The following is a 20,245-nucleotide window of genomic DNA, read 5'->3' on the forward strand; positions in this document are numbered from 1 at the left end:
AGGTCTAATTGTCCACAAAAATAATTTTAATGAGCCACTATAAAACAAAAAAAAAAGCAAATAAATATAAAAAATACGCGATGGCTCACACTATTAGAAAATGTATGGAATATTTTTGCCTATGCAACTCTGCTGGAACTCATATCTTCACCAACTACCAACCTTCTGCCACCTAAATTCTTCTATGACAAAATATATGTACAAAAATGTGCAAATGGCATTACTTATATTATCTATTCACCCATTTTGTTATGGTATAATAAACAACTGCAGGTATTTTGTTTTAATTTTCAGTGCATGTAAACTGAGAAAAGATCTATTCTCTTTCACAGAATTAAATAGTGGCAGAGACATTGTCGTACAGCGATGTCCTTTCTTTTTATTATTATCTCTTATCATTATCAGCCAATCAGTCTTTCCAAATTCAACACATTATCCACTTACACATGCATCTCCATTCCATCTGCTTTCCAACTATAGTAGATGAACTACACAAAACCAAGACAATCAAACGCAGAATCATATATTTTTTTTTCTGTTACAGAATTTTATTGATCTTGCAGCAACAGTGTCCACTGGCATTGGAGTTTTATTTGAAATAAAGTTATTTGAAATCAGAACAGAAGGTTACAGTAAAGTTTGTTTCAAATCTCTTTCAAAACATAATGTTAGGCCCTCAATGTCAAACCAAACAGACCTGGAAAAATCTGCCATCTGAATTATGATGCTGTAACACGAAGACTTTTATCACCAAAAATGTGCAACGCTAACAGGGTTCAAGCAACCTATTGATGAATTTGTCACCAAACTTCGATAGAGGTAAGTAAAACTCAAAATGAAATGAACAAAAAAAAAACAATAACAGAGACCATTCAGTTTCAGTCACACTGAGGAAAAAACAACAACTTGAAAACTCTGTTATGCGGTGTGAAACTTCAACTAATTATAGGGATAAAATGAGCCTGGTGGCGCTTTTACCACAATGCCATCTGAAATTCCGAGTCCCACACTTCCAAACTTCACAGCATTTTGAGGAAGGGAATGACCTGTTCCGCTCTGTTGCCAAGTACAATGTTACCGTGAAAAAATAAACATCTGTTGGAAAGTACAAACTGATGACAAGGAAACTAGTTGCTGCATTTCATGCAATGTAAGGCATGGGGCGGGTGTGACGCATGAAAAGCATTGAAGAATGTCAAACGGTTTTAAGGACACTGGGGACCGGTTTTGTAGATTAGGGGACAAGCGCCCGATCCAAACAACGTTGTCTGTTTTCTTTACCAAATTCAAAGGCTTGACTGAACTTGCATCTGCGCAGATACCCTCAATACTAAGAAACAGTATTAAAAAAACAAAAAGCATATAAAACATCTGGATTATTTCAAGTTTTCAGTTTGTTTTTTATCTTACTATATCGCACGTAAAAATGAATATTGGACTGTTGACCATTTCCATGTTGATCTAGATGTTTTTCTGGTCTGGAAATTTAAGAACACCTGGCAGATTGTGCCGTTTCTTACCTGCCCGATTCAATCAAAACCTGAACCTGATCAATGTGTAGATTTTTTTTTTTCTTGAGTGCCTTGACATCATTACACTTTACTGAAGGTAATTCCACAGAAAAAGGCTGATTTCAATGGACAAAATTTAAAATTTGCTTTATATACAATCAGTGGATGATTACAAAACTGTAGCTTAAATTTCATTTTAAAAACCATTTTCTCCTTGAACTAAGAAAGTCATGCAGGCGTGTGTTGGTAATGGATATTAAAATCTTGGAATGTTGGAAAACAATAAAACAAATCAGCATCCCCTCGCATACCATCTCTGGAAACTAAGCGGTCTGACTGGTAATGGATTGTGGAGCTTTTCAAGTAGTTCCGAAAACCAAACTGGAAAAAATAAAAATAAAAAAGGTCAGTACTAAAAATGACCACTTCCCCTTCCAATTAACTTACATATATATATTATCAGTTTTCGGAATACTCCGTTTGAGATCCCAACTCACACATAGCTGGAAGATGAGCCCTGGAGCTAACTAATTGGACAATTTGACTTGGTAAAACCAAATCAGGCCCACTCCCTTGTTGTAACTGATTTGGCTGGTAGCCTAAAAAATTTACTCAAATAAATCTAGCCTTGAGAGTTGGCCACTCGGCATGTGTATATGCGCGATATATTAGATCCCCATGGTTTACACACATTACATCCAGCAGTGAGACGAGGAGCTAAAGAAGATGGCTGCCATGAGGGCTCACAACATTGGTTTCTACAAGCCAAGCCACTGGCACACGCGATGCCAGGTCGTTTTCTTATGCTGGTGCGGTTCCAGTCAGTTAGATGTCCATTTCAAACTGAGCGTCTTCACCTTGACAGCAAAACAAAAAGAAAAAAAACAGGGGTGTTGAAATGTGTGGAACAGGCTGGGCTGACTTACCACCAGCACATTTTTACAACAGCGAGCAGTGTAAAACACAAATATCTGAATATAGAGAGCATCATTAGAGAGCAGGAATGATGTATGGAACTTTCCCTCGCAGCAGCACAGCTAAAAGAGCTTCTGACTGGAGACACTGTTGTTTGATTTTGTCCACAACTGGGATTCTCGCTGTAGTTTTGACAGCAAAATGTTTTCCCCTTCAAATCTAATGGATGCAGCTGCTCAACAGTCTGGGGCCTCGTTTAATGTATTTACTGTAGCATAATGCTGCAACAATGCTGTGTGACAGGTCTCGATTGCAAGCGGGCCAGTTTAACAACCTGCCTCTTTTGCTACAAAGCAATGAGAGAAAAATGTGTTTTGTCATTGTCTTGTTGAAATGAGCAAAGCCTTTCTTGATGAAATATCTTTGTTGCTCCACAATCTGTTCACAGTGCAATCTGTAGCTGTCTGGGTTGCCGATGCCAAGAGCACACATGCACCCTACTTACCCTGTGTGTGCCGATTACGACCTGGATAGTCTCTCTCCTTTTTAGCAGAGAAGGAATGGTGTCAATCATTTCCAAAGAGACTTTCAAATGTTGATCGAGATCATATGAGATGACCAATGTACTGTACCGTACAATACGATATATATCATGTGATTTTGTGTCATATACACCTTTACCGGTGCGGTCTCCTTCCAGTATGTTTTTTCCTCCCTCGCTGCTCATTCATTTATTCATTTTCCATGCCAATTTCATCCTATTCAGGGTTACAGAGCTATAGTACACATTCGTTTATTCATTCTTCTTAAAGTATTGAAATAAAGACAGATAATGGCTTATTTAGAGGCTGCATCGTCCCTGCCCCGTTCACTCCGTTATATGGATAAACGCCGATCGCGAGTTATCTAAATAGCTTCTGATGGACGCCGACTTTCGCCAAACTGCTCTCGGTGAGTAGATAAACGTATTTCATGCCAGAAATAAGGTATAGGTTTAAAAATAAAAGAGTTCCCCTTTAAGTGACTGGTGGTTTTATCTTATTAGAGTAGAGAAGAAGCCAATGCGAGGGACTGCGACCGAACACAGAGTCCCAACGAGTTGTTTCACTGTCTGACAGCTTGAGAATTTGTGCTTTATTGGGAACATTTAAGATGCAGCATATTAGGAGAAGAGACACTGTGCTGATGCCATGCTGTGCTCCAGCTAGTTTACTTAAGATGCCAACAAGCTGCCCCTCTGCTGCAAAATCAGGTTTGTGGCAGAAATTAGCAATTCAATTCTCTATCTATCTGTTCATTCCATATCATAAGCCATACCTGTTGCGGGCTTGCCAGCGTGGTTGTTGATGTGGTTGTTGGCTTCGTTCTTCCGATTCTCACTCAGGACATTTTGGCTGGTGACTCCAGGGATGACAGGGAGATGTGCAGGAGGAGTTTGGGCAATGGGAGAATTACGCCTGTCCAGTAGAAATTTGCGATCGTAGATGATGCGGGTTCCTATGCACAAGACAGATCAAGCTTATGTTACTCATGTGCCTTCAACCGGCATTAAAATCTATCTAACCCACATAAGAAATCTTTTGTAGGTACAGTCATATGAGTCAGTAGGCTGGCCGTCATCCAGTGGGCCCAGATTCAGGCGTGTCGGGATTCATCCACTCGTCATACAGGAGTTGTATGTGTTGAGACACATTTAGCAATAAAAGCTCCATTTTTACTAAGTGGGGGATGAAGGAGTTTGATAACAAAACCAAAACAGGGAAAATGTAGATCAGAAAGTAAATGTTTTCATGTTTCACATGAGGTTCTGCTGTAAAAGAGTCAAACTTCCCGAGTTTATACACAGTGGTCTACTGCCTTCTGAAAGAGTTTGACTTTGGCTCTGTTCTGGGTTCTGTTCAATTATTGCAATGCAACAGAGTCATACATTTTCTTAGTCACGTGGATGTGACTAATAAAAACAACAGCTGTGTGAATAAGTCTGTTCTAAGACACCTGCCATCTTGGGCTGTGGGAAACGGCGGTGGACATTTTTTACTGACATTGCAAATGGAAAACAGTTTCATTGATGGATAAGCTCAGTAGAAGACAACGCCTTTGCAGTAGCACCTTAGTACCAGTAGTATTACCTTCTTCTAGAGAATTACAGAATGTCAGACACTCCCGCGGCAATATGTGGCAATACCTTTGTTGGATTTATTGCTCTTCCTTTACAAGGGCCATTGTTTCCTTGCGATGAATCATTGCTCTGGCGTTGCCCCACCAACATGATACAAAACTGATTAATAGTTCTTTCTATTCCATTACGCTAATGGTAAACACACAGTTGTATGTCATGTAAATACAACAGCAGGTAGCGAAGCAGTTCTAAGAAGCTCTGCGCTGCGAATCAGCCAATCAGACTGCAGCAAGAGAGCAAAGGGGCGGCGTTAATCTTTGTTATTGTTTTGATCGAGATGACAACGCAACCGCGGCCACACTGACAGAACAGAAAAGGGTTAGCTGTGGGCTCAAACAGCACAGGAAGCTCAGTGAGCTCAGTTTTCATAGATAGGACAAAGAAGATGGGATCTCCTCTCACCTCCAGGAGTGGTAGAGAATAAAGTGCCTCCGGGGGTGGTACAGTAGTCATGAGGTAGCTGCGTTGTGTCGTTGATCAACACCGTCCTGGTCGGGATGGCCCTGCTCTCGCTAAGCTGACGACTGGTCGACATTTTCGGCGATTAGTGACAAATCCTGCGGCTGCAGAAAACTTCGGTATTTATCTCCCGACGGACGGTGGAAACCCGGGCCGTTCCCCACTCTTGTGTCGCTTCCCGAAAGCTTTCTTGTTTCTCCTTTCGTCCTCCCAGCCGTCAGCACCGTCCCCTCCCTCAGCAAAGGCAGGAAGCGCGACGAGCTGCGGGCGGATATGAAGTCAGAGAGGAGCGTCACTGACAGTGCGGCCGGCCTACTTTATTTTAGAAAAATATATATACTGCATTCTCTTCGTTCTTTGGTTGAAAAATTCAGCAGGGTGGTACTGGTATTTACTAAGACATAAACAAAGCAGAGCTCACAAAAGCATAAAAAGAACATTTATTCAAAATAGGTAGTCAGTGATAATAAGAATCTGATAAAATCATATCTAATTTGTCACCTTATCATAGATTATTGAAATGGCTGTGCATGAAACGCTGTCACTGATTCATCCACGGATTCGATGCTGCATTCAGAAACTTCAGAAACTCGTAAAATGTTCAACTAATTTTTACAGCCGCAATTAATCTCTGGACTCCTCAGCTTTTATGAGCACAACAGGAACCTGCTCCCTTTAGCACACCCCTTCCCTGCAGTAGATGGCAGAACCTTACAACAACAATTACAGGCAATTACAAAGTTACAAAGTTTCAGCCTACAACACCAGGCAAAGTTCACATAAGGGCATCGCGGTATAATATAAACCGAACTCAAAGATGTTCATGAAATGTGCCGCAGTAAAACAGAAAATAGTTGACATAAATATGCAGTCCTTGTCTTGTCACATTTATGAGGACAATTTTGTTATTTGACTGAGGCTCCCACTACCATTCTCCAATGTCTCTGACATGCTCCAAAACTCTACAACCTGTTTTTATCTTACTTACTTACTTACGAATAAATCCTGTGGATGAGGCTCTGACACTTTAAAATGGCAGGTATTGACAAAGTTTTGAGGCGAGACTGGGGTTGGTGTCTATCCTGGTAAGACATGCTGCAAAAAAGTCTTCAAAATCATCCCCAGGAAAGATCCCTGAGCCCTCTAATAATGAATAAATTTGATTTTGGGGAAATGGTACATGTGATTTATTCAATATAGCTATTGTTCAGGTTGTGTATAGACTCATGTTCTTTATACTTCTACCAGAAAAAAATTACATACATCACATACATGTATGTACATACATACATACTCACATAGTATTTAAATGGTCTTTTAAGACATGAATTACTTATGTAAAAAAGAACAAAAACAGGTTAACATATAGCAAGATAGTGTGCTTGGCCATACATATCAGTGGCTTTTAACTCTATGTGCATCGCTGCGTCATTTTATTTAAACATTACACTGGATGGGCGGACTTCCACACAAACTGAATACCAAATTTAGCGTATTTGTGACGGCATTACAGTTTAATCTCCCCAACAGTTATATTTCCGATAGTTCCTGAAGGTATCATTGAGAACGTGCGCATGCGCTCTGGCGTCCGTGACTGCCACCCCGGCTCCGACCTGTGCTTCCGTCGCCATCCTCCTTTCCGAACGGAGCGGTAACATAAACCTGCACTTGAATCATGAGTTTTACTGTTGAAGAGAGGGGAAACCCGAACTCCCTGAGCTACCGCTTGTTCTTCAGTAAGTAAAGCATGAGTAGAAATAAAGTTTTGTATTTACTTGCTGCCGTGACTGCTATACTCTTAACACAACAGGCCAGACGTAGCCTCCCACGTGTCACTAATTTATTTATTCTTATCAATGAATTCGTTCCAGCTGATGTGTTTCGTTATGTGAATTACAACGTGGAAATGCATGGTTGAACTTGAAATTAAAAACGCGGGTCCCCACATTGGTTGGATTTTTCACTGGGGTTTTTCTTCATTATTTTATATTGAAGGGAATAGATCTTCGGTTATTGTCGTGTTACACCAAGTTACGTGGTGTCGGTCTCATTTTAAATCTGTGTCATCCTCGTCTTTGATTGAACCTGGCCAAGGAAAGTTAGTCATTTTTTTAGTCAAAGGTGCTGAAACACGTCACCCAGACGCCTCGAGTGATGAGACAACGCCTTCTCTGAGCATAATAAACCTATTGATACATTGCCCCAGGACAAAGTCCTCTTTCTAACTTCGTACGCTTGATTTTCTATCATCATGTATCATTTTTCAGTTTTTAACGTTGTTGCTCTCTCATGATTTTACTGCTCCAATCAGTAGCTTTAAGCTATGAGGTATTTAAGTGTCAGGGCTATCACAATAGGTCGTTACATAACCATCAAAATGAAAGTGAATACAGATTTAGCTCATTCCATTAGTAATAAATGTAACAATAACCTTCGTGAAGTGTTGGCTTTTAATCTAAACTCGCATTGTCTTTGCTGTTATGTGCACTATCGTTCTTGGTCATTGAGCTATGAGATCAAACTACACTGACTAATATGTGGGGTTAATTTGGTCAAAAGTGAAAGTCAATTTCCTAATGGAATATCTCCTCTGTGGATGATAGAAAAGTTGTCAATTGCAGCTCTTAACTGCCTCTCATACTCATATAGTTTCTCATCTGATTGTTTTCCAGAAAATGCTGAAGGAAAGTACATCTCACCATTCCATGACATACCAGTATACGCCGATGAGAGTCAAGTAAGGAAGCATTTTTTTAAGTTCCACCTGCTGTATTGCCAAATGCAGTTTTGTAGCTTCGCTATCTTAGTAACGTTTTAGATTTATTTATTTTTTTTCCAGTTAATACTGTGCAGAACCGCAAGGTCACAGTCTGTTTGAGAGGCACTGGCCTTTACTCTTTACTCTCTCAGTACTCTGTCAATATGTGCCATGATTTTTAAACCAGTTAATCCTGCTTCCGTTTGGAAAATGTCAGGAAGTGTTTAGAAATGCTGTAGGTCCAGAATAAACGACTGTTAGACGTTTGCTTTGACCGATTTTTCTCTCTCTTGTAGAACATCTTTCATGTGGTGGTTGAGGTACCGCGATGGACAAATGCAAAGATGGAGGTGAGGCTCTCCTTCTTCATTAACCATATAGTTATGGCGTCTGTTTGACCAAAGTGTCTTTAGCTTTTTTTTTTTTTTTTTTCATAGGATAAAGTGCAAAACAATAAGCAGTCATGAGAGCATGCTAATTCATGTGGTGGCCCAGTGCAACCCTCTATCAGTGCCTTATCAGGTGGGCACTGTTAAGACATGAAGCTCGTGCGCCACCCAAACCTACTCAGGTGCAAAACTATTAGTTTAAAATAAAAACACCATGTACATTTACTCAAGCACTGCACTTAAAAATGAACATTATGAGGTGCATTATGAACATTATTTTTCTATTTTCTCTTGTACCTTTTAACTCCACTACACCTGACAACAGTTGCTAGAAGTTCCTTTGGAGCTTTAGTTCAATGTAAAGTTGCTCCTCCACCCTTATTGGCTTTAAGTGATGAACACATTAATGCATAGATAATTATAATTTAACAATGTGATGCACATAATTCTTAAATATCCCATTCTGCATAGTGACTGCTTTTATTTTTGATACTTTAAATGTACATTAATGCTAATATTTCTGACTTTTTACTCAGTAAAACATAAATAAAATGACTACTTGGACCACTGTATGTCTACGCTTTGGTGTTGCTACTTTATCTCAGTCAAAGGTCTGGGAGCTATTTCCCAATAGCATGCCTCTAAGTCTTCATGTTGTAAAATGACCTGCAATAGTGAAAGATATGTTGACAATGAATATTTCTAACTTTAGTGTGATTTTAAATACTGTGAATGTATTCTTGATCATGCACGTCGTTCAAAATGAAAGACTTCTTTATTTTTTTGTAATAATCAGTAATTGCATCTTTAATACTGACAGAGGTGCTGTTTGTTATTTCAGATTGCTACAAAAGACGTGCTAAACCCAATAAAACAAGATGTGAAGAAAGGCAAGCTGCGATACGTTGCCAATGTTTTCCCACACAAAGGCTACATCTGGAACTATGGAGCCATTCCTCAGGTCAGTGTTTTGTGTGCAAGCGTGATGCGTTTGTGCTCTCCTGAAATCTGTGCTATTGAGTGCGTTGGAGATTAACAACAAGCAATGGCAAACATTGAGAGGTTTTAAGTCTGCTCTCGTGTTTCAGACATGGGAAGATCCAGCGCATAAAGATGGAGACACTGGCTGCTGCGGCGACAACGATCCCATTGACGTCTGTGAAATTGGCAGTAAGGTACAGAAGCCCTGTTTCACACTGTTATGTTTATACACATTCCTACCATTCAGTTCATTCAGGGTAGTACTGTTGGTGCCCTCTGTTACTCCCCCTATGTGACTGATAACTTATCATAGCCAAAAACTAAAATGACCCCTCCAGGTGTGCTCTCGTGGTGAGGTAATCAAAGTGAAGATACTTGGTGTCCTGGCCATGATTGACGAGGGGGAAACTGATTGGAAAGTGATTGCGATCAACGTAGAGGACCCTGAAGCTAGTGAATATAACAGTAAGCATCTCGGTTCACTCTCTTAGAGCGTATCTGCAGTGCAGCATCGGTGACATCATTATCTGTTTTGTCGTCCTTGTGGATTTCAGACATCGGTGATGTCCAGCGCCTGAAGCCTGGTTATCTGGAGGCCACGGTCGACTGGTTCAGGAGGTACAAAGTGCCAGATGGGAAACCAGAGAACCGTTTTGCCTTCAACGAGGAGTTCAAAGACAAGGTCTCCTTCTAATGCAACTCCTTTACTTTGTTTGTTGTAAATATGCTGAGATGAACCCCCAGAATTCAGTTGGTGTTGTCCCGTTCAACCGGTTAAGCTGTTATGCTGAAGAAAAATAGTGTTTTAAGGAGTTTCGTCAAACTATTAAAGTTGATTTGAAAACATAACCCTTATTCCTAGTTGAGCATTCATGGTTTTATTTTTCAGGACTTTGCCATTGAGGTAATCAAGAACACTCACAACTTCTGGAAAGCCCTCATTTCCCAACAAACCAATGCTGGTGAACTCAACTGGTAAACACAGCAGCTGCCTTGACTTTAGCTGAAGCACATTTGCTTTAAAAACGGATGTAGTCTCACACTTAGTTATGTCTTGATTATAACTGTAAATTTCTACAAAACAGCAAAAACACGTGTGTCTCAGCTGGTGACAGCCCTTACTGCTGCTCAGCCGATGAGGCCAAGGCTGCGGTTGGTGGGGTAAGACTTTGGATTTTCTACCATTTTGCAACATAACAGACGTTTCAACACTAAGGCCTCTGCAGCTGACCTTTCCATCTCCTTTCAGACATGTCCTTGTGGAAAAGAAGAGCCTATCCCCTCATCAGGTAGCGTTTCATGAATATTACCGTCTGTAATTTTTTAATTCCTGCTGAGTTTCACTGATTAATGTGTTTTTTTTTCTTTTTCATTTCTAGTTGATAAATGGTTCTACAGTGAGAAGAAGTGATTCAGTAGCTGAAAGAGTTGGAGGAAAAGAAAGGCCTATCAGTGACTTTGACACTTGAAGATGGACCTCATGTAGATGGAGGAGTAGCGGTTAGATACTGTAGAGACAGAGAAGAGACTCAATGTCCTCGTCAAGAACAATTATATTATCACTTATTTAACAAGGATCTCTTAAGAGATATGCTGTCATTGAAGTACAGATACTGTGCCTAGTAGATATTTCTGCACTGTGACATTGAATTGCTTTAATAAAGCTTCTCTGGGTAAATTAACATCAAAGTGTGTGTTCAGTGAGTACAGCCCTTAGAAAGTGGGTTTAAAAAAAAGAAGAAGAAAGTTTTCTCTTCTTTTTTTCAAAACTGAACTCTAGTTTTTATAATGCTGCCACCTAGTGCTCACTGCTAGTCATTTTTCTTTTTAAATTAAGAATGTTGTGCTGTTGTGTAGTGTTTCTGATCTGTGTTGGGTCTTATAAGTCGGTTTGATAGATACTTGATTCAACTGAGATGCAACTGAGATGTGTAGATCTTTCTGACACATATGATGGTGTTTCAGCAAAAATGTTCAATATTAAAAACCTTTGTTTTCAAAATCTATGGATATCCATATTGAGAATAATGAGGTTTAAAGCATCATGTTATACATTTTTATTAGTTAGTTATTTTCTTCAGCGTTTAATTGATTTTAATTTGTATTTTTGGGATTGTGTAAAAAAACTGATAGTGAAAATGTAAAATTGCTCTCAAAATTTGGCATATTAGATAGAAATGAATTTACAACACAATATAGACTGGCTGGGAATAATAAAACAATGTTGGACCAACTAAATACATTTACAATTAAGGACAAGTGAATATTCTGAAGTTAAAGAATCATCTAAATTAATTTCGCAGTGTTTCATCAAATGTATTTGTAATTTTTAGCTTTAGCTCTTTCAGCTTTTATCTCTGAAGGAACCAACAGTCGTGTCATAATGTCTATTAGTAGAGGAAGAGCTAAAGTCACGTGTCGAATATTATAAAGCTTTTGTAATTTACAACTTTTTGACGCTGTCACAAACACTCTCACTTAATTAGCCTTCCTAATGACGTATTTCCGGTTAACTGTCAAACTCGCTGCCTTCACGTCAGTCGACGGGACAGGCTTGGACCAAAATCTAACGGACAAGGAGTTCACGAACTCGGCAGACCAAGGTAATACCCAAATTATGTAATAACTTCACTTTCGCGAAGTTCCCACATTTCCATTCAAGTTTGCCCGTTGAAGCCCTCTCCTGACATGACTGAATTGTTACTTTTTTTCGGCCTTTCTGGACAGGCTTTTTGCGCTCGTCTTACTAAATTTCTCGGTGTTTGTCTCTCTTTGACACATGATGTTGTTACCACTAGCGATGTGTGACGAGCCGAACTGTGGCACTGATCGTGAATTAACTGGAACAAACTTTTTTTTGGGAGGGGCTTAGTTGTAATTTTAGTGGCTTGTTGTACTTTTTAGTTTTATTCGTGTATATTTGTTCGAGAGTTTTGATGGAAATTTAGCTATTTCTGACATGGCTACCGAAGTTTTGTTTAAGGGTTTAGTGAGCAGCGGTGCCCAGTTTGTCCCAGTTTGTCCCACTGATGTTGCTCTTGAATGTCTTGTATAATCAGCCCACTCACATGTTTTGTAGTAATCAACAACTGAGTAATTTCTCGAAGCCTGAAATCAGTAGAAGCGCCACTATTCACTGCATACAGAACATGAAGTTCACAGAGAGGGACAGGTGTTTGTGTGTCCGTGAGGGAAAGGCAGGGGTGACAACCCAGATCAGATGTCCTACCCACGACTTGTCATAAAAATAGTCAGAGGAAGATCAGTGTGACTTGCGGGAGACTGCTCTCAGAACAAACAAGCATCCAAACCCCACTGAGGCCCGTTAGTTGCATTGCTTAGCTCCTTTCCTTTGACGCGTTAAAACTTGTGTGATTATACAGAGCTTACACATACCAGCAGATTAAACCAGGGTCAGGAAGAATGGTTCACAATGAGCCTCAGTCCTGGACTCTGTAACACAACAACATCATTTAGCAATGATGTTTTAGCGTTCTGGTCTTATTTATTGTTATTTATGACAATGCCATAAACTTCACTGGATGTATGTAACTGTTTTTGCATGTTGTATTTCAGGTAGTTAAGAGAAATGTCTTTTATATTCGACTGGATCTACAGGAGCTTCAGCAACGTCCTGCAACTATTAGGTAATGTATAACGCACAGGTCCTTAAGTGTGACCTGGGTCTCCCCAGGAGGTGGGGAAATATTACACTGATTATCAAAAGAATATATTAAATGTTTGCGATGTGGTTAAAGAGATCGGACGTATTAGTTCTGGGGGAATTGAATGGTTTTTCATAAACTCTGTAACTAAATGATATTTCATGCCATGTCTCAGACTTTGAAAATCCTTTGAACTGTTTTTGTCACACACTTTGGGTCGCTGCATCTCGACACTTGTTTGTGTGACACAAACAGAATAAGCACACCTGTGAAGAAAAGTTCAAACTGAAATAGTCTTAATAAATGTCTGTGGCTCAGTTATTTCGTATAGAAATACAAATGAATACCCAAAACTTTATCCTCTTTATTGTTATCCTCTTCATTTCTAGTATTTTAACTTTCACTTATCCAAGAAAATGACTGAAGATCGAAATCTTTTATCAAAAAAACTAAACCGCTAGCCTAGATAGTTCTAAAAAAAGATTTTAGTCTAATTTCAAGTCTCACCTCTACATTAAGTTGAATGAAATTCCTCCAGGTGGTTTTTGCATAGTCTTGCTGATAAGCAGACAGACGGACAGTCTGTTGCCTTTGCTGTGTGTTCACTTAACGTTCTTTGTTTTTCCTTTTTTCCCTCTTGTCTTCAGGGTTATACAGGAAGACTGGAAAGCTGGTTTTCCTCGGATTAGACAATGCTGGAAAAACGACACTCTTGCAGATGCTCAGAGATGACAGGCTTGGACAGCACATGCCAACACTATACCCAAGTACGCTCAGGAGTTTAACATATGCAGCAGTCAGCCTCATGTTTCTTGGCTTTGTCGCTCATCTAAAGTCAGTGTTTCCTCTCTGCCTCCAGCATCCGAGGAGCTGACCATAGCTGGAATGACATTCACCACATTTGACCTTGGCGGTCATACACAAGGTGTGAGTAAAGAATGTGCTGCTGGCTCTTTCTTTCGTACCATGTAGAGTTGAACTGATGCATATGCAGCGTGTCACAAAAATTGTGAAATGCTCCAACAGCACGAAGGATCTGGAAGAATTACTTCCCAGCCATAAACGGTATAGTATACATGGTGGATTGTGCTGATCATGAGCGACTAGCAGAAGCTAAAGCGGAACTAGATGTGAGTTAATCAAATCGACATTTAAATCAACACAGTTGCTTATACCTGTCTCTGTCAGAACTGATCTGTTTGATCCACACTTTTTGTGTTTAGGCCATGCTAACAGATGAAACCATCGCCAACATCCCGCTTCTCATCCTGGGGAATAAGATAGACCGCCCAGAGGCCATCAGCGAGGATGCACTCAGAGGAATATTTGGTCTTCATGGACAAACAACTGGAAAGGTAGTGGACACATGTGGGATTTAATTATTTTTTCGTAATCGACCAGGGATATGTTTGTGTCTTAGTATGCAGTTGTTGCATCCATGTGTGAGGTATAAAGTGAAAGAAAGAAAAAAGGATGATATTTGCAGTGTTAAATCTGCCTTGCAGGTCTCACAGGGCCGACAGAGGAAAAGTGTTATTGCCAAAGGCAGGAATAACTGCACTAATTGTCTCTGGTGTTGCTGAATACGGTGTTAATTGGGGGCAAAGATATTTTGGCTCATCACCTAGCTAATGCAAATTTTTCATCATTAGCATGTGTCTTGAGAAAAACAGATAACACATTGAGCCTTTTCGCTGTTATATATGCAGGAAACTACAGGTTTAAGATATCAGTTGTTCGTGTTAAGTGGAGAATTATGTTAAAAAGTGTGGGTTGTGAATTGAAATCCATTGTTTTAGACGTCTATTTTGCTTTCTTTTCAGGGCACCGTGTCACTGAAGGAGCTGAATTTGAGGCCAATGGAGGTTTTCATGTGTAGCGTGCTGAAAAGACAGGGATACGGAGAAGGTTTCCGCTGGCTGTCCCAGTATATCGACTGACTGACGTTCTCATAATCAGACTTACCTTGCTGCCTGTCCATACAAAGACATGTTCCACACAAAACTACCTGCAGTAGAGATACATTTCATTGAATATTCTATTTGTTGTACTTAGAAGGCTTAGGTCTTGAATAGTGTTTTGTTTTGATATACCCTGTATTTTTTGCATGATCACAGAAATCTGTGCGTCATACCACAACAGGTCAAAGATAAGTTACGAATCATGAGTCTGTGTAATTCAGACTGAGAGTGGAGACAAATTTCCGTGTTGTGGTTCCTTCTTTCACTTACAGTAACGCCTTTAGGGAATCCTGTCTGCCATATACAGTAGAGCATGTTGTTGCTATGAGACAGTTTCCAAGTTGGGTTTATATTTGGCTGCTGGTGTTGACTTACAGTTTAACAAGTTAACATTGCAGACTTGCATCGACTCCCACAAGCTTGAAGATAAAACATTGTTGCTGGCACAGAAGCACAGTGTAGCTTTGCTTTTGTCATTACTTTTCTTTCACACTAATGGGAATCTTAATGTACCTATAAATGTTGCCAACAACAAAGTAGTTTCAATCTGGAGAATGCCACAAAAATTCTGCGCCATTTTTTTAAAAGTTAAAACAGTAGCCTGGTACCTCCTTGGATACTGACAGTTCTCTTGATTGTGTTGTACTGTAAGGTTTATGACTGCACCCGATTGTATGAATGTGACCACAGTTACTGGCTTTTCCTACGAGGAGCTGTATTTCACGCTAAACCATATTAGACAATTGAAGAAAACAAACTCACACTTTTTTTGTGGAGAGGATCCAAAAATACCCGTTTTTAACTACTGTGACATAACATGAGTACTTAGTGACTAGTTGCTGCTTACAACATGCGGTGATATTATGAGAGTACTTTGGGGGGGGGGGGTGCTTAAAAGTAGGGTATGCAAAACATTAGCAGAAAATTACAGTGCAATACTATATTATACATTATTTTGTGTATAAGATATTATTTATATTTTTCAATGAGAATAAGCTTGCCTTATGTTATGTAAAGGATTGAGATATGAAGTAAATGATCTTTTCTGAAAGGTAGATCATTTTTATTTGACATGTGTGACACTTTAGAATAAATATTTTTGACAATCCTTTAACCTTTTTTTTTTAGTCATTTCTTAATTATTTTTAGCAATCAGATTTAAATCCCTGTCCATTAGGGAATCATTCTGTATGTTTCTGTCGCTGTTTTAGAGACACATTTTGATCAGCTTAGTCAAAAAGAAGAAAAGGGATTTGATTAAATGAAACAAAGTATGAGAGGTTTTACTTGTCGGGAGGGATTCAGGGCAAAGCAAACACTTTTCTAGAAGAAGAAAGAAAAAAATTAAATGGTAATATTCCAGTTATACACATGGAAAATAAAGTCTTGTGTTTGGGGCTGATAAACTACTTTTACCACAATTGAGTACATTTCTCCCACACTAATTTAATTTTCCCCAGTGTATATACTTGATTAAAGAAATTAACTTAGTCACAGAAGCGAAGAGGTTGAGACACTCACAAGTTATGGCTTATTTTCTACATGCAGCCAGCAGATCTGCCATGAGGGATCCATCACATTGAGATCATCACCAGGGGACTGTGATATTGTAAACACTGACTCGTAAAGGGACAGTGGTTCTTGATACCTGTTGGGAGGTGAGCTGGGTAGCCTTCATCTCACAGCACAGCAACAGTATATAAAAATGATTCACATTATTGACCTGGTATTGGTTCTTACAATTCAAATGAGTAATTATGTGCTACTTCAGCTGAGGTCCAATACAAATCAAACCAACTAGCTGATCCATCCTTTCTGTTCTTTTTCTTTTTACAAAATTTGAACCACAATAGTTTCCCACTGAATCTGGCATCATATAAAATGTAAGCTATACATAACCTGTGTAAACAAGTCAAACTACATGGTGATACCTTTGCATTGCTCAAACTAAATAGCTAAAGTAAATGAAAACTGTTAACATACACAATTCCACGTCTTCTAATGTACACTGAATTAAATGCATGCTTACACATTATTGTTAGTGTACCAAACGTTATAGAGATTCCATTTTTGGGGGGGAAATACACTGTGTTGCAAAACAAGCGCCTACGTTCTCTCCTTCTTGCCTCCCATTGGCTAGACATGCACGCATTCTGACCAATCACGTGGAACAACGAGACAAAACCAGGAAGTCAGAGTAATAACTTAAAGTTATCAAGCGGTTCCTTTGGAGAATATTTGCGTTTAGATAACAGTTTAAACTTGAAGACACTTGGTTAGATTTCAACAGTGTGGAGGTTTGTCTTCTTATTTCACCACCAGTCCGTGGGTGGGTTTATTGCACTGCCCTTTCGACTGTTTTCGCCTGGCTTGACTTAAGTGGACTTTGATAGAGTTGCACTGCTATAGCGGTATGGAGTTAAAGAATGTGGATAAATGCTGCTGTGTAGTCAAAGTTTCTGGGGCTTTAACAGTAAAGAAGCCCTTTAGTTGCAGCGGAGTTGTCGTGCATCCTCAAACTGGAACAATCATATGCATTGGGCTTCCGTTTTCACGGTTTATTACCGACAGGGAGCATCTCTCCCCGGACCTTGGATTACTTTTTCCGCACAGCTTCAGTGACAAACTTAAAATCCGTGTTTGTTTATCTTCTCGGCGAGAGCTGGATTTCAACCAGAAAGCACCGAGAGAGGCGTTCACTGGCTCCAGGAGCAAAACAGCACGGCAACAGGAGGTTTCAGCTGAGCTGCTAATGCTAGTGAACTGTGTGGAGTTCAGACAGGCTTTCCTGGCACTTTTCCAAGAGGCAGACCAGTGGCGTTTCCATGGTAACGAAGAGGATGAGGAGCTGGTCAGAGACACCCAGTTCCTCAGCTGGTTTGCTGTACTCAAAGCAGGCCTGTTGGTTGACAGCAGTACGGATTTAGAGGCCATACCCTGGCAGAGCAGCTCATCTCTCAAGAAAGGCTGCCCAGTTGTCGCATGTGGTTCTCCTTTTGGCTCCCTTTGCTTAGATCTCTTCATCAGTACCCTCAGCAAAGGGATCATCAGTAACCTTGCTGGAGAGGACAATGCAGTCATACTCACTGATGCTCGCTGCTTGCCAGGGACAGAAGGTGGAGGATTGTTCGCTATGAACGGTGCAGAGAGCATGCGTCTCATTGGACTGATTGTGTCTCCATTTGGCTGGAAGGCCAATGAGTGGATAGGCCTCACTCTAGTGTGCTCTTTTCATTCGATCTTCAGGAATGTCATCCGTTGTACAAGCATTCAAGATCCTCTCAGTGATGTTTTGCTCCATCCGGGACAGGCAGATCTCCACATGTCCTCCACAGCTCATGGGTCAGAAGCTGTTAAATACCCCACTGTGTGCTTTGTGGACAGTGGGCAGGTCTGGGGCTCAGGGGTTGTCATCACAACAAAGCTGGTTGTGACTTGCCGGCACGTCATCAGTGGGAAGTCTACAGTCTCCCTGAAGTTCCATCACGGGGACAGGTGACAGCACACTTATTATTTAAGATTCCATTGAAGTGTTTGCTGCATTTGGGTTCTGTTTATATCAGCATATCAGAGACCAGATAAAAGTTATTTTCAAATGGTAAAAAGTGGACAAAAATAGACAAATCAAGCGCAGAAAAAAAAAATACGATAAATGAGACTTAACACAAAGTTGCGCAAAATATTTGACATAGCACATCGTGAAACAGAATTAAACGTTTTGATAAATAAAGAAATAAATGACCAAAATACATGAAGTTTATTTTGGTTATTTTGGCCAAATTAAGAGTGAAAATGACCAAGATTAACTAAATGGTGAAACACACTAGAATGCATGAAGATGGCCATCTCCATCTACTTCAGTCTGTTCTAAGTGTCTCACACCTAGGATTCAGGCCTCAGGCCCAGACCGACCATAAAGCATTATCTGTGTGTAGCCACGCTGTGTGAAATCATAAATGTGTTACTGCAATGTTATCTTTGTTTTTGGTGATTTCTTACTCACAGAGTCCATGTCATCGTGGGTGATGTGCTCTTCTCCACTAAAGCGTCTTCATCTTACGATCTGGCTTTGGTAGAGCTTAGAGTCCCTGTCCCAGAAGTTGTGGTACCTCGAATGTCGCAGAGTTTCAGTCCAGGTTTGAATCAAGATTCAGTTTCAGAGGAGAACTCTGTCTCTTCATACTAATGAAACTATAGTGAGATTAATTTTCAGCGTGGTTTATATACCTCCAGGTGAACCTGTGGTTGTAGTGGGATATGGTGGTTTGGGTCGGACCTGTGGTCCATCCCTGACCTGCGGCATCCTTTCCAAAGCCATTAGCTTGAATTCCCAGCCTGTCATGCTTCAGACCACATGTGCAGTACAAGCAGGGACCAGTGGGGGCGCTGTGGTGCAGAGAAATTCAGGAGAGCTGATGGGTAAGGAGCGCTACACCTACAAAACCATATACTCCTCTTGAACAGGAGGGGGCACATGATGACCACAGGAAGTCTACACAGCATGTGTAGGGAGAAAAAAAGCACTTGCCTGCATCAGATTGCTCATTATTTACTGCTGTATATGCAGTTTTGAGGACGTGTTACAATGTATTTGCTGTGTTGCAGGGATTGTGTCCAGCAACACAAGGGACTTGGCTGCAAGAGTGACTTACCCGCACCTCAACTTTAGCATCCCAGTGACTGTTTTCCAGAGACTGCTACAGAAATTTCACCAGATAGGGGATGTCAATGTGTTCAGGGCGCTGAACACCACCGACAAAGAAGTTAGACGCGTGTGGAGGCTACAGGGTTCTCAAAGTAAACTGTAACTCACAATTCTGCTTTTTGAGAGACACAAAATTTGTGACAGACATAAAGCCACGTCTTACGAGGTTAATGTTACTAAATACCTGCCAGAATCACGTGGTCGATTTTTACACTAACAGCCATGTTAAAAATGACATGTATACCGGTTTTAATTGTTTTAATGCACTTTAATTTCATTGGAATAAATGTTTATCCTTGTAACATTCCTTATGCTGGGTGTATTTCTGTTCACATTTTCACAAATAACAGTTATCATGACTGATTATGACAAGTAAAACACATAAGAAGTATAAATAGAGAAAAGACTGACTAAGGACATGTTAATTACTTACACCTCTAACTTTAAAAAGTCATCAAGCATTAGATGAAATTAGATAAATATAAATTATATTATAAATTGGATAGATAAATTGGATCTGATTCTTGCTTATTTTACAGTCACAGACATCAAAGACACTATTTCTAGAAGCATGTGTGAAGATCTACACCTGGTTCTGGTGCAAAGGGTTTGTTTTACCAAGGAGGAATAGGAGGAATATTCATCATAACAAGCTGACATGATGCTGAAAATGATTGGTCCCTCTGGGTAGCAAGAGAGAACTGCTGTCTATATCAGGTATT

General features: G+C 40.0%; 4 protein-coding genes across 4 annotated transcripts; 3 read left to right on the forward strand and 1 right to left on the reverse strand.

Moving 5' to 3' along the window:
• Nucleotides 1-514: 514 nt before the first annotated feature.
• eif4ebp2 (eukaryotic translation initiation factor 4E binding protein 2) lies at nucleotides 515-5,323 on the reverse strand. The gene is made up of 3 exons (XM_072390898.1): nucleotides 5,008-5,323; nucleotides 3,744-3,923; nucleotides 515-2,368 (listed from the first exon to the last, which is right to left on the reverse strand). Exons 1-3 carry the CDS (start codon nucleotides 5,138-5,140, stop codon nucleotides 2,337-2,339), a joined length of 345 nt encoding a protein of 114 aa, XP_072246999.1. The 5' UTR covers nucleotides 5,141-5,323; the 3' UTR covers nucleotides 515-2,336.
• A 1,322-nt stretch (nucleotides 5,324-6,645) lies between these two features.
• Nucleotides 6,646-10,874, forward strand: ppa1b (inorganic pyrophosphatase 1b). The gene is made up of 11 exons (XM_072390899.1): nucleotides 6,646-6,800; nucleotides 7,737-7,801; nucleotides 8,119-8,172; nucleotides 9,053-9,172; nucleotides 9,300-9,386; nucleotides 9,531-9,657; nucleotides 9,747-9,874; nucleotides 10,082-10,167; nucleotides 10,278-10,353; nucleotides 10,442-10,481; nucleotides 10,572-10,874. The coding sequence occupies exons 1-11, from the start codon at nucleotides 6,740-6,742 to the stop codon at nucleotides 10,601-10,603; spliced, it is 876 nt and encodes a 291-aa protein (XP_072247000.1). The 5' UTR covers nucleotides 6,646-6,739; the 3' UTR covers nucleotides 10,604-10,874.
• An 839-nt stretch (nucleotides 10,875-11,713) lies between these two features.
• Nucleotides 11,714-15,932, forward strand: sar1ab (secretion associated, Ras related GTPase 1Ab). Its single transcript, XM_072390900.1, has 7 exons — nucleotides 11,714-11,795; nucleotides 12,769-12,839; nucleotides 13,505-13,624; nucleotides 13,717-13,782; nucleotides 13,884-13,987; nucleotides 14,081-14,212; nucleotides 14,681-15,932. The coding sequence occupies exons 2-7, from the start codon at nucleotides 12,782-12,784 to the stop codon at nucleotides 14,795-14,797; spliced, it is 597 nt and encodes a 198-aa protein (XP_072247001.1). The 5' UTR covers nucleotides 11,714-11,795; nucleotides 12,769-12,781; the 3' UTR covers nucleotides 14,798-15,932.
• Nucleotides 15,933-16,981: 1,049 nt separating this feature from the next.
• On the forward strand, nucleotides 16,982-19,830 carry tysnd1 (trypsin like peroxisomal matrix peptidase 1). The gene is made up of 4 exons (XM_072390901.1): nucleotides 16,982-18,313; nucleotides 18,824-18,954; nucleotides 19,052-19,237; nucleotides 19,424-19,830. Exons 1-4 carry the CDS (start codon nucleotides 17,232-17,234, stop codon nucleotides 19,624-19,626), a joined length of 1,602 nt encoding a protein of 533 aa, XP_072247002.1. The 5' UTR covers nucleotides 16,982-17,231; the 3' UTR covers nucleotides 19,627-19,830.
• Nucleotides 19,831-20,245: the final 415 nt, after the last annotated feature.

Source organism: Leuresthes tenuis, unplaced genomic scaffold (genome assembly GCF_036924035.1).
Source record: "Leuresthes tenuis unplaced genomic scaffold, fLeuTen1.0.hap1 SCAF_8, whole genome shotgun sequence".
NCBI lineage: Eukaryota > Metazoa > Chordata > Actinopteri > Atheriniformes > Atherinopsidae > Leuresthes > Leuresthes tenuis.